At 38.7% G+C, this 14,715-nt stretch overlaps 1 protein-coding gene across 1 annotated transcript in view; it reads left to right on the top strand.

Annotated features, from left to right (window-relative positions):
* Positions 1-309: 309 nt before the first annotated feature.
* The window catches only part of dhrs11a (dehydrogenase/reductase 11a), a 30,764-nt gene continuing 16,358 nt past the window's right edge, over positions 310-14,715 (top strand). Inside the window, exon 1 of the mRNA XM_026921535.3 lies at positions 310-634. Coding sequence (XP_026777336.1) covers positions 503-634 — 132 coding nt within the window. The 5' untranslated portion in view covers positions 310-502. The remainder of the gene's footprint in view (positions 635-14,715) is intronic.

Raw genomic sequence — 14,715 nt, 5'->3', positions numbered from 1 at the left:
AAACTAGAGCCAATTCAATTTTACAGTATTTTAATCAGCCTCTAGATGGCGCTGTATAGCTACTCACGACGACGATTAATCTTTTGATTAAATGTATATTCTATATTATTTAATGTCTTAATTTTCTGAATGGCATTATATAACCTAATAGCAGCTCCAGATTTTTATTTTATTTTTTTTTTTTAGCTCTATTGCTGCTACAGCTTATCCAGCTCCACTCAGCTGTCGTGTAGAAAAAAAGTGCGGGCGGTGACACCAACCATAAAAAAAAAAACCTCTTGGCTTTTTTGCCTTGCCATGTAATATTTAATCCTGAGCTCAGGGATTGGGGCGTTCATATCAGCGCCTGGGACTGGGAGACAGGGCGAGGGAGAGAGGATCACTCAGGGCTCGGAGACGGTCCACTGGCTTTACCGGGACACAGAGCCGTGCTTTGCAGAGTAAAACTCGGCGCAGATCCGTCGCTAATCTGGAGAAATCCTCCGCTCGGCTCAGCTCCCCGATGGAGCGCTGGAAAGGCAGAGTGGCGCTCGTGACCGGAGCCTCGGTCGGGATCGGAGCGGCTGTCGCGCGCGCTCTCGTCCAGCAGGGCATGAAGGTGGTCGGGTGCGCGCGCAGCGTCGATAAAATCGAGGTAAGCCGTGATCGCTGCTCGCTTTTTTTTTGATTACTGACAGTGGTTTAGAGAGGCCCCGTGATGCACTAGCGTTGGTGCTACTTTGGCTAGCTAGCCGATAGCTAACTCTGCCCCAGGGCAAGCCGGTGATGAAACCGGTTATTTCAAAGGCACGCGGCATTCGCAGATTTAAGCACCTCTGGGGTTTTATTTGTTTTTTTCACTTCATTATTTTTCATGAGGTGTCATTCACGTTAGACCGCAATCTTAAGAACATCTGTTATAATATGGACGTAGTAATTTGATTATTATCTATTAATAATAATAACAGTATTAGCACTACCATTGTTAACCACGCCCACTTTACCATCACATCAAACCACACCAAATTCTTAAAACGTGAACTAATTTTTATATACTTCCTATATACTATACACTACTCTGGTTAAGTTGTGTATATAGTATAAATAAATTTAATAAATAAATAAATAAATATTTTGACATGATAAACAACAGCGTTGTTCAGTGCTCGATTCTGATTGGTTAGAAGGGCTTTGTTAATGTTCTGTTACAGCACTTCCGGCTGCAGAGTTTATATAAAGGCGTTTGCTGTAGAACGCTGTCGTTTCCATAGTAACAAATAACACAGGGAGTAGAATGGCGGACGCTGCACATAAACATATATTTAAAACAAACAACAACAAAAAAAAACGTGTGTAATTGTTGATAAAGTTAAGTTTTCTGTGAAGAGAAGTTTATTTAGTATTTATTAAAGCACTTGCTTTGTAATAGTCAAAAGGTAAATTTGTTCTTTTAAGTTTTCCGCCGCAGGACAGAGGACTTTGTGCTTTATGGGAGCATGACAAGCTGAGATTTTTTTTTTTTGTCTTGCTAACTTCCAGAGAGAGAGAAAAAAGAGAGGCTGGAGAGGAAACTAATGTTTATAGCCCTTATAACATTGGTGATAACTTGTTTCAGGATATCCACATAACTATAAACAAATAAAAAGTATGATTTTTTTTTTTTTTTTTTTTTTGTTACTTAATTAATAAAAAAAATTCTCATTGGAAATCACTGGAAAATTGCTGTGGTATAACAGGAATAAAACATTTCAGGATATGCTATTATTGGAAAATCGTCTCCAAGACGGCATCACACCTCATCACACACGTGACTTCTGCACTTGTTGCCTATATGAGCCTCCAATTCATATCCAAATCATTTAAGGTTTCTTTTCCAGAAGAGAAACAACATATTAAAACCCACAATAGGAATTCAGTAGTGGGCTTAAATGTGAACTTTAGTCCACTTTCTGGTGTTATCCACCACTCCTTCTTATACCTCACCTGAATTTATCGATAGTCACAAAGACATGCTTTGTGCATTGTATAACCATAAGACTTCACTCATGGCCACTCACTCCCATTCTTGGTAATCTTACTGCCTTGTCAATCATTGACTGCTCCAGGACTGTGCCTGGGCCCTTCCCCTTGACTTCTCACAAGTCTTCATTATTGGAAATGATGTGGACAAAGAGTGAGCATGGGAAGAAAGAAAACCATTTCAAAAAGCCACTAGTGGTATTCAGTCCTCCTGCAGTGTCAAAGGACGGTTTGGACCCTTTCGTCACATCACAGCTTTCTCGCTGTAGTTTGATGAGGTCAGAAGCCATCGTTCCAGCTGAGGACTGCCAACATGTCAATAACAAGCATCACTAAATGGGGAGAGTAGCTGGCACTCCACTCCAGTGGATGGATGTGGTGGTAGTGAAACTGTCTGCTGCTGGTGTTATTTATACCACAGTGCTGTTAAATGCTCAATTCCGATTCGTCTGAAGGCGGCTACAAGGTTTATATCAATATGCTCATTCAAGGTTTATATTAATTTGCTCATTCAAGGTTTATATCAATATGCTCATTCAAGGTTTATATTAATATGCTCATTCTAAAATGTTATTGTTTCAACTTGTATGGTAGACGTTCCATGTAAAAAGGCTTTTAAAAGCATGTATGATTGTTGCCTGTGTGAAGTTTTGCATGGAGACGTTTATTTAACATTTATGGAAGGAGTCTCCAGTGCCAGTGCTTTGTAACAGTCAGAGGTAAAGCTGTAACTTTAAGTTTTCCGACAAGGAAAAGTTTCTCAGGCTTTTCAGTTTCTCGGTAACTTGACACAACTTGTTTCAGGAATTTTCCATAACGTTGCTGATAATGTAATTATAACTGGATTAAATGTATGATTATGATTCTTTTATAAATACAAATGGTTTACATTGGTACAATGCTTTGGTATAAAAGGAATGAAACATTCTGGGGCTTGCTGTTAGTGAAAAATGATCAACTTCAGGGTAGTAATGCCATCACGCCACCCTCACCATTCATCACTCCACCCTCACCATTCATCACTCCATTTTCCTATAACAACACACCCGTCAACACACCCGTTCCTTACATAATGTATGCTGTCCAGAAGTAAGCCACTTTAAGAAGGGATTTGTGATTTGCACTTTTGTTAACAAGGTTAATGACCTCATTGTCTTATTCATAGGCTTTTGTTAGACTGAGAAAAAAAACAAGCTAAATATCCATACAGTGTCCCAAAATCGTCTATCCCTGTGTGATACAGTTTAACGAATGTTTGTCACCTTGATCAATTGTGACTGGAAATCCTTTTTCACTGACAGACAACTGGGTCTGTGGCATTAAGATTGGTTTCCTTGTATGGTTAATGGTTAATGGTTGTAAAGGGGTGCTACTTGGAGCACTTTCAAAAAAGAGAGAAACTCTGTTGTAGGCATGTTTATAAAACCTTTAAGGTTTCCTCCTGAGGAACAAACTGAAAAACTCGATTATGGCCACTCTGAACCAAAATTCAGGCACGATTGGAAAACTCCACTTCCTGGTTTTGTTTTCTGTATACAATAAACAGTTTACAATTATGATTTTTTTTTTTGCATAGGTAAATAACGTGTTTGTTGGTGAAAATTTCAGGAATAAAAAGCTCTCTGGTTGAAAGAAATAGCCAAATAATTTTTGCGCCCTTTTACATAACAAGGCTAATATTTGATTAGTTGATGAATAGATTGAATCGATTATGTTCAGAGGAGGTCCATGAAATTTTTTTTTTTTTTTACAGTTAAAGGGGTCCCTGGCTGTAAAATGTTTGAGAACTCCTGCTGGAAAGGATTCTTTGGTTTGTCCTTCAGGAAAAAGTTCTATGTAGAACCTTGGAAAAGTAGGAAACAGAATCATAGCAGAGTTTTTCAATCCTTGTCCTGCACTTTATTTTTAAAAAAAATGAATTGCCAGATTAGTTGAAGCAGGGTAGGAATACTCCAGGAACATTGAGTAACACTGATATGAATCATTGAAACTGTAAAAAAAAAACAAAAAAAAACATCAAAACCCCACACAAGTATAGAGAAGAGTCTTTTGCATTTAGTTTGACAGAAATAAAGTTGATGATGATTTGACCATTCATTCTGACTTGAAAACACAGGCAATGCTTCATATCTTGCCACCATATTTTCCATGCAAATATTTTTATTCTGTGTTTCTGCCACTGTAATCACATGTAGCACTAGTCGGACGTTTGGACTATATGTAAATAAATTTGGAATTTTATTTTATTTTGGTACATAGTTTATTTGTGCACTTATAACTTATTACTTGTAAGTAATTGTAGGGAGGAATAGTAGGTGTCAAATGTGTGATGTCACTCAGGCATTCAGGCATGTAGTGTAGCTGTATAGCTCAATGCATCATGTGATTTATGATTGTACTGCCGTGCTTGCAGAGCTCATGAAATGTCCTTTCCGTCTATCATTTCCAGTGAACAAGTCTGTTAAACAGTAATGAACCCCATTACAGCGTGACTGTGTGTTATATGAATGAGATTAGGCTAGCAAATGTGGGTTATATGATGCATTTAGGAAAGCTATATGCTACCTGCAGGACAATCACTGTTATTAGCTTGCACTGTGTGGTTGCATGGGTGGCAGGGATCCTGTTATTTAATGTAAATGTCATTAAATGTAAACACCAAGATTTTTTTTTTCCTTCACCAAGAATTTGCATTTTGTTCATCATTTACATTTACATTGCATTTAGGACCTGCAGGACCTGTCCACTCCCGGTGGAATTCTAACCAATCTTTCTCACTCCTCCAGAAAGTTCGACTAATCCTGCATGCTCCAGCAGTTGTTATCTTGTTTGCAGCTGCCTCCAGTATTTTCTAATGAATTCAGTTGGTTCTGAATTTTCCAAAATATAAACAGATTAGTCATTTAAACATCAGAGTCCCTGACTAGGAAGAAGCTGCTCCTAAAGATGAATGAATGTGGTAAATGCGCACCGCACCCATATTAATGAACATGGTCTTTTTCGTAGTCTTAGCAAAGTTCATATCTGATTGCCTGCACACACCCACATGAAAGTAAAAGCTGTCCCATATCGTGGATCCCGTGGGATCCCCGTCCTGAAGCACACCTTACTTTGTAGTTTCCGTCAACAACATTTCCTCATGCGAGTAAAAACAGGTCAGGGTGTAAGAAACTCGCAATCGTTGGAGAAGAGGTAGTACAACGAGCTGACATCCTCATTAGTGAAGAGGTCTTCAGTCCTCGTTTGAAGATATCCAGTGACTCAGCTGTTCAGACAGCCAGGGGAAATTTGTTCCATCACCAAGATGTTGGAGTCTTGATGCATGTCTTGCTTGTATCTTGAAGGATGGTGGGGCAAGCCATGCTTGAGGCTCGAAGAGAACATTGGGGTGCTTGAAGCTTGCATGGTTGTCTTATTTGGCTCTTGTCCACAAAAAGGATACACCTCTCTGAAATACCTTGTGCATCACAGTGTCCACCAGTCCACCAAATGTAGGATGACGTCACAGCAGGGGGTTGAAAGATGGCCACGAGGCTGCAGATTCATTCACCCTGGAAAGCGACTGGCTGTGATGAAAAGTCAAGTTCTTTGAAGGTGTTAACACCCGCTGTCACACTTGGCTGACACTGTCAGTGTGGCTTGTCTCAGTAGCCTTTAGTGGTATCTCTGTTTCTTTTAGACCTTTTTCCCTGACCGGCTTGCACACTGTGGCCTCTTCATCTGTGGTGTGAGTCCAGCTTGCCTTGCATAACATTTGGCTCTCTCATGATGCCTCTCTGTATAATTTCCTATCTAAATTAATTGTAACTGTATCATATGACACCTAAATGCTCATTATCTGTTTACTATCAAGTGGAAAAACTTCATTATGGGCTGTAATGCATTTGTATGCTTCAGCCCATCAGCTGCAGCATTTTGTTGTCAGAGCAGGGGCAGGATGCCAGCTTTCTTATACTAAGTCAGCATCTCTTGGTGCTTCAACTGGGATTCAAACCAATAACTCTTCATATTAAGCCAGTTCCCTCTGAGCCACTAGTTCTGCAGTGCAAATCATGCAGATTAAACATTGTATAATTGTATAGTTATAAACCTTGCAGGCCATGGTTCTTGTAGGACTGGAGTCCAACACATTTTTCCTCCTCAAAGACATCACGTTCACTCAGGAGTTAATTACCAGGATTTGTAGGTGTGCTAGAGCTTAAAAATCACCAAACTGTGTTGGACCTCAGACCTCAGAGGATTGATTGAGGAGCCTTGTTGTAGGCATTGTGTCATTTTAGCTCTTAGTTGATGTTCATTCGGTTCTATCACCATCCTCGTATATGTACTGGTGCCTACTGTATATTCTCTATTTCTCTCTCTCTCTCTTTCTCTCTCTCTCAGTTTCTTTCTGTAATCACAGACCTGCCTCTTCATGATGAAGTGAAAATAAGGACAAAGTCAGGAGCTTTGCACCATATGATACACCAGATGGATGATTTGTGAAGATTCAGTTCTAAATCTTCTCACATTGCATTGTGAGATGATACAGGCTTCAGAAATTAAATTGTGGTGTATCTTTAGTGCTTCAGTGTAAGGTCGACTAAGGTTTTTCCACTGGTCTGGGAACCTTAACGTCATTCATAAGCAAAAGCACAAAACCAATCTCAGATGAGCAGCTTTTTTAGCAACAGCATCCACAAGTAAACTCATCTAACTTCCTATTAGCATGTGCTGAGAATGGAGTGACCTCATCACCATGTAACCCAGCACCATGGAACACTTCTGATCAGACATCATTGCACTGATAAATTCCAATTACATGGTGCACAGATATGGCTCTTGGCCATGCATTCTTACTCTGCGCATGGAAACTGTGTCCTATGCCATTATGTATCTGCTTTAAGCTGACTGACAAGCGGACACCCAAGGTCACTTTACAATTCAAAAAGGAAATATAACAAAAATGTCTAAACCTAAAAAAAAAAACCGAATCAAGGCTTCCAAAAGCTTTGATCAATAGTCCACATTCTTTCATTACTACAAAAATCCTAACAGTGTGCTATGAAGCTGAACAATGCAGCCCGCAAAGTGAGGACCATAGAGAACCAGTCATAGAGAACAGGAAAATTCGACTTGGAGCCCCAGCAACAGCAGCAACAACAAAACACAACAAAAAGACACAGAGTAAATAGAAAAGAAACAAAAAATAGAAGAAGAAGGAGTGGGGGAGAGAGAGAAGGTTGGAGGAGCGTTAGCTGAAGTAAAAATGCAGAAAAGGTATAAGAGTAAATCAGGAATGAACGGTGATGGAAAGAGAGGAATAGTGTCTGTTATGTAATCTCTAAGTGAGCATTTCCTGGAAATCAAGAGCGCAACGTACGGCTCAGTGCAGTCTGCATGCAGGCCCAGTCAGCATGAATCCTGCTCAGATCATCGCTATGTCCTCCATGTGTCTCTATGCAATCATTAAACCGGAACATTCCGCTGACCTTGGCAACACTGGTGAAGTGAGAAGAACGCATGTATCTGTATATGTAAATACAGTGTGACTATGTGTCTGTGTGTGTGTGTGTCAGGGGAAAGAACTGTATCTAAGACCTTGGGATGGTTCTTCAAATTGCCCCATTATTACTCCCTTAGTTAAGCTCTAACCAGACAGCTTCATAAATGCCTCTTTTTCACATTGTCAGATTCTGGTTAAACAAGAATTTCAAAGCTCAGCTAACTTCATAAGATGTGAATCAAAGCTTAAGCTTGATAGATAGAAGTCTAAGAACAGGTGAGGCTTTAAGTTCTTTCATCGTTGCTATGAACAGAATGCAGCACCTTGCAGCAACACTGCTGAGATCACAAATTCATGAACAAAACGTGAAAAATAATGATGGCATAGTCAATATCAATGTGGTTAATATGTGCACTGTGGAACAGGGAAAGCAGCTGTTACATAACAAAGCATTAATACTTATACAGCAGGCCATAGTCTACATAAGATAAAAGACACACACGCACACACACACTGATTGGCGAATAGCATAAATCAGAGGTTTCCAACCTCTGGTACACAACAATATTATTGGCACCCTTCAAAATACAGGGCTAAAATGATAACATAAAATAAAGAGTACATATTATGATTCCAATTTCCAATTTAAAAAAAAACTGGGGAAACTAAATACAATTTTCATAATAGCTAATTTTGTTAAAGTTAGTATTTTCTCCCTAGAAACATTTTTAACAGCCCTAAAGAATATTTAGTTGTCCTGCCCAAGTCAGGTTGAATATTTGCCACTATGAAGATACATGAGCTCACTGTATCTCTAGCCAATTACCCCAGGTGTGATCTTGGGGGAAAAAAGCCTCAGTGTCAAAAGGACCACAGTTTCAGAATTGCACAGTTTAGTTTTTTTTTTTCTTTTCAGAATCAACACTAAGTAGATGCTACCTCCATTGTAACAAGCCTTTTGAAGAGAAATAATAATAATTGGGGTGCCAGTAATTTTAAAACTGCTGCCATGGGAATGATCAGCTTAAAATAACGCTTAAATTTTTGCTAAAACTGTACAGTGTCCTGGGAATAACACGACGGGCCATGCTGTTATAGGAAGAGAATCCGCAGTGCTGTAGTATAAAGCTCAGTATATCACTGATTGCAGTGTTTTTCATGTTATATATTTGAATATTCACACATTTTTATGAAAGATGCCAGTAGTTCTGAAGCTGAAGTCCCCTATGGTCTGGGCTAATGGCGATCTAATTAGATTCAATGTACTAGTGCTATGATACTTGGCTGCAAATTGAGCATCACTCTGATGACATCGTGATAACGGATTCCCTTCTGCTGAGGAGAAAACAGAGTGAAAGACAATGAAGGGATGATGCAGAGAATCAAGATACTTTATATATACTTTATAATTTATATACAAAGTTGTGGCTGCCAGGGACTGAAGGCTTTCTGTTGTAGTGTCGCTTTGGACAGCTTCTCGAGTGTTTGAGCTTGTCACCGTGGAGTCTCCACACATGCCTCTTTTTTCACTCATTTCTTTCTCCTCTTCCTTTTTTTTTTGTGGCCTGGGCAATAAGCCAAGTGCAGTTTTTATTTTCTCATCATTCAGGCTTAGAAGTGGAGCGTAATAAAGCAGAGACTTTACAAGTACACACACACACACACACACACACACACAAAAGTGTACACATTCACTCTGGCAGCCTGCCTCATTAATACTCCATCACCTCTGTTCATTTGTATTTCTCCATCTGTTCTTGTCCTGCTCTCTCACTATAAATGTCTTCATGTAAAACCTCAGTGTCACCAAAAGCTCTGATTTGTGACTGATTTGCAAATGAAGCCTGACAGGCCTCCGTGTGGTCTGACAGAGCTTGGTGTTTAATGGAAATGACATTTGATGGAATATTTGCATCTGTTTTGCATTCATATTTTTTAATACCCTCTCTTTTTATTTTGAAGCGTTTATTAGAATGGCTCTCAGGATAGGTGCTTCTACCTCCAAAAACAAAGAAGTCTATTCTTAGCCAGCCAATATTTACAACTAGTCACTAAAGCTGGTGGACCCACCTGGCTCCAAGGATATTCAGATGACGTAGAGTAACTAAAACTACCTGCAGGTGACCTTATGGCTTTTCTGTAAATCACGCTGACACATTCAAACACATATCTTCTCATCAATGGCTTCATGCATCTGTCAGTTTAAGTACATAAGCGTGAAACTGCTGAATAGCAGTGTATCTAAGCAATAGTCCATGACTGCAGGATACACTCTCAAGACCCAAAATCTCTGTTTCTTCCCAGCTTAGATACACACACACACCAATATAAACACCAATTTATTGAAGTTTTTTTATTATTTTTATTGTATTGAAGGGCTTATATTAATGGTGCATTTAAAAAGAACTTGTGCATTTGTTGTATTTAAGCTTTCAGCATAGAAAGTTGAACACAAAATGACATAAGGTGTAAGAACCCTTGCTAAACAACCAAAATTATGACTCTAACCTAGCTATTAACAGCGCTTACTGATTTAGCTAGCTAGCATATAGTAGCTGTTAAGTCTTTTATTCAAACAAAGTACAGGCAGAATGACAGCAAAAACAAGACCAAAGTGTCAGGAATGTCAACATTTTCCTCAGATATGTTGTTAAAATCCTTTAAAAATTATCCGTTCACGTTTTATGACAAAGAGCAGTTTCACGATTCAGGCTTTTTTTGCTGTGAGAGCCATGTCACTAGAACATACAAAACACACTCTCGTGTTTTTTCTTGAGCTGCTTGTGTGAAAACAAAACCATCACATGCACATTCCTTGTATTGTTGCATCATGCAATCTTTTAAAAAGTTAGCTTGGTTTCTTTTTTAAAGTTGAAAGCATTTGTCATTCTGTGAAGCTTGCATTTGAAGAGTTAACAGCAATCAGAACAGCAAGCTCTACCTCAAATAGTAGTTCACAGAAAAGTACCAGAGCAGGAACTAGAAAGATTCTTGTAATCAGGATACAGGAAATAAAGTAGGTGGAAACGAATTCGTAAAATAAATTTTTTAAGGATTTTTTTTTTTAATTTTAGTTGAATTTTTCCACCACAGGAGCATTCATGAGAAATGAAGAAATATGCTTAAAAATACAATAATCAATGTAAATCTAGACCTGTTCACTCCAAGAGAGTGATTCATTTCAGCAGTAACTATGACCTATGTGAAATGTTACCTAAAAAAAAAAAAAAATACTAACAAACCAAACAGCTTCACTGTTTTTAATCTGAACGCAATAGACTTTGCCTTTTTACTTACTTAGACTGGTCGTGACTAAAATTCTCCTAGCATAATACCCAGTTGACTTCAGTGGGTTAAGACACAGTAAAACAAACCAGGAATTTAGGTCATTTCACTTCAGAAGTGAAGTAAAGGTGAACTTTAACCTCACAAATTTGCAATAGATTGAGCCGATAGAACACAAATGGTCTGCGGTCTACCTTTACCTTGCTATTTTTATGTCTCTTTTTGCTCCTAGTTGTTAAAAACCAAACTACCTAGTTAACTAATGTTCTTATCACACAGAATGTGTACTCTACGTTCACATTATCAAGCATCAATTCGTTTGTCTTGCTTGTAGTTTGTCTTTTGTGGGCATGTAGCAACTGCTACTTTCGTTTACTTTAATTCTGATGAATTAAAATAATAGCTGTATATAGCTTCTAAAGTGAACTAGTTCAAGACATTATATAACGCACTAATCTGTGTGAAAATTTTGACTTATAAAGGAGTGTGTGTGATTTTTTTGTAGTAGAGGAGTTCAATTTTTTTGGTACCTCTGCATGGGATTTATTTTACAACACTGTCATTTCTCAAGCTCTTATACATATGTAAGCTATTTTATTTACATAAAATATGTGTGGAAAAGGAATGGAAAACAGCAATTAAAGTGAATCCATGAAGTAAAAAGAGCTACACAGTAACTAATGAATCCTGTGCTACAAAAGAAGAAGGATGCTGGGTAATTGAGTTGTATCACAGACACGGAGATATAGGAACTCACTGGGTTCATTGAGTTCACTCCAACCAAGAAGTGGGGGGAGACGGAGAAAAAAAACACTGACTGAAATCTTCTCTTGTGGAACACGACCTAAAGCTTGTGTGTGTGTTTATTAATGGTATAGTCCTGTTCTCTGAAAAGAACATGTACATGATTGTTTAAAGAATTAAAGGCTTATGTGGTATAAGCCGTAATAATGGAAAGCTCATGCATGTACACCCCCCTAAACCGTCCTTGATGGTTTAATCCGTCTGTGTTAAGAAGGGAGGGGGATTCACAGCGGGGCCACAGTTGCCTGCTCCTTATTATCTCTCTTTCTCTGTTTTCACTCTATCCATCACTTGCTCTCTCCCTCTCTCTCCTATTGTTGTTCTGACTGTCTTTCTTCATTTATTTATCTGTCTTTTATTCTCTTTTTCTTATTCAATCTGTTTCACTGTTTCTCTTTGTCTCTCTGACTCTCATCCTTCCTCTTATCTTTCCTTTTCTGATTTTCTTCTCTCTCTCCACCTCACTCTCTTTATATCTCTATCACTCATCCTGTCTCAAAATTTAGCCTTTAGCACAGCAGAGTGCAGGCCTGCTAAAAAAAAAAATCTAAAAATATCTAATATAAAATGTAGTAGTGTGATGATGATGCAATATCAAGCACCATGTTATAGATAAAAGGTCTACACCTTCTTTTATTGATACAGGCTTTTCATCATAATCATGGACATTTTACATGAACATTATGTTCCAGCTTTGGATTTAACAGTTAATCCTTCTAAGCTTTTTTTTAATCTAGTGCATTTTTTTCTAGTAATTTGAATTTGAATTTTGTTTCCAGATCCTTAGCTCCACATCATCAGGTTGATCTAGATAGTGTCATGTGCTCACACAGAGTGGGTCAAGAAAGGAAACAAAAGGAATATTCAGAGAAAGTGGCAGAAATCACTTCCTAACTGAGATACAATAAAGGCTTCTGTTTTGAAATGGTGAGACTTTTTTTTTTTAGCTTTAATGATGCACAAAAAGAATAAAAATAAATACTTAAGAATATACTGGTTTTAATACTTTTGCATGAAAGATCTGGAATATTATTCCACATTCATACATGTGAGATGATTTATATGTACATTCTCCATCTGTGGCTTTAGGGTTTCCATGTTTTGAGATTTCCATGGCCTTTGTTTGCTTCGTAGTGCTTGGGCCCTTGAAAGTTACCCACCTTGCCTATCCTTTAGCCAGAGTATGGTTTATTTTTAACAATAAATGCTGCACTCTTAAATAAAAATAGTACTAAAGTAAAAAGTACCTTTTGTTGTTGCTGGTGTGGTACCTTAAAGGTACCATCTACTGATCATGACCAGTTCCTTCCCTTCTCCATACACTTCTCTTCCCGTCAATCCGCTACAAGTTGATCTTTGCCTCATCTGCCCTTCTGATCATCTACACCTTGTGGTGAACCCTCTGTATTACGCTGGTGAAAACTTCTTTTGGTTGTTGACTTTGACACAGATACGCCTACCTCCTGTAGGGTGTTCTTGATCTGCCCGACTGCTGTGAAGGGGTTCCCTTTCTAGGTAAAAGATACATAATATCTGTACATACAGAAAGTGCGCCCTTGATGCTTTGTTTCCTCAGAGGAAATGTACAGTTTAGTAAGCTTGGGATAAGTGGGATGTGAGGGAATGCAGTGTAAGAGGATAGGAGAATCTGGGGTCATAGTGAGATGAATGGTGTGTCTAAAATTCTGAATTGATCTTCCCTGAGGAATCAAGACGAGACAGTGTGAGGCAGGAAGAGACACAGTGAGATGTTTGACATCACATTCACTTGGTTTCTGACTCACTCTTGCCTTGGGCTAGCTGGCTATTTACACACTGTGCTAGATGAGACTGGAGTGCCTGCCATGCATGATTTCCTCCAAATGATTTCCACAAAAATGGGCTCGCTGGTGTCCTGAATTGGCACCACATCTCTCTAATGGTTAAATTATAGAGCCTGCAGTTTGGAGTGGGGATGCCATTGTTTCTCAAATTGCTGATTGCTGGAGAATCTGTCTAATGGCATACACTATTAGTACAAGTTCCATTCATTCACCATCCGCTCCATTTATTCAGGAAAGCCTGTGTTTTTCTGAGAAGCAGATATTACATCTCACATCTAGCGAAATGGTGACTTCTGAGCAGAGCTTTATGTGGAAAAAGCCGTACATGTCATGAGAGAGTGTATTTCTGTCTACCTCAGGACTGGCTGTTAATAGTCTTTGCATGTGACTCATGCCTGAATATGTGGACAAGATTATATTCTTAACTAATGTAATGTTAGATTAACAGAATGATTTTAGGGACATTATGGGAAAAAGTGAGGCTCCTATATAGGAATATCTGACAGTTTGACCTTGTGGGGTACATTTTGCTTGTCTGCATGAGGAAAATGGCTTTTTTAGACAAAAAAATTCAGCATTTATTTAAAAAATGCCAAAAGGTTTTCTTTTAGTTACTGATATAAAGGTTAGGGTTAGATTTAGGTGTAGCATAGCATTAATTACCTGCATTAATAATAATGTTAATGGAAGGTCCTAATAAGGATATTAACACAAACATGTGTGTGTGTATGTGTGTGTGTGTGTGTGTGTGTGTGTGTGTGTGTGTGTGTGTGTGTGTTCTTTAACCACGGTCTACATGTTTCACATGTTGCTGAAACAGCATGAGGTGACTTTTCAGGATGCAACATACCCACTGAAACACACATGCACACACACACACACACACATGCTATCTTTGTTCAACACATTCATCACACCTCAGTCAGTGCCAATCTCTCTCTCTCTCTGTCTGTGTCTCTCTCTCACTCTCTCTCTCTTCCTAGCAGTTCATGCCTAAATAGCAGCATGTCGCGAGTTAGTATTGGCACACTGAATGTGCCAAGCCCCCCTCCCCCCGCCCACACACACACACACACACACACACACACACACACATAATTCTTTGGATATAGCAGTCAGTTACATTTTTATAGTAACTCATTCACAGGGACTAACAATAAATGGATTTCAAATCAAGTGAGTTTTTATTGTCATTCCTCTATATAGCTTGTAAACATTGGAACGAAATGTTGTTTCTTCAGGACCATGGTGCAACACAGAGCAGTACACAGCACTACATAAAGTGCAAATACACAACAGTGTGAGATGAGTGCAGGATAA

The sequence above is a fragment of the Pangasianodon hypophthalmus genome, chromosome 27 (assembly GCF_027358585.1).
Source record: "Pangasianodon hypophthalmus isolate fPanHyp1 chromosome 27, fPanHyp1.pri, whole genome shotgun sequence".
Taxonomy (NCBI): Eukaryota; Metazoa; Chordata; class Actinopteri; order Siluriformes; family Pangasiidae; genus Pangasianodon; species Pangasianodon hypophthalmus.
This window is presented reverse-complemented; position numbering and strand designations above follow the sequence as displayed.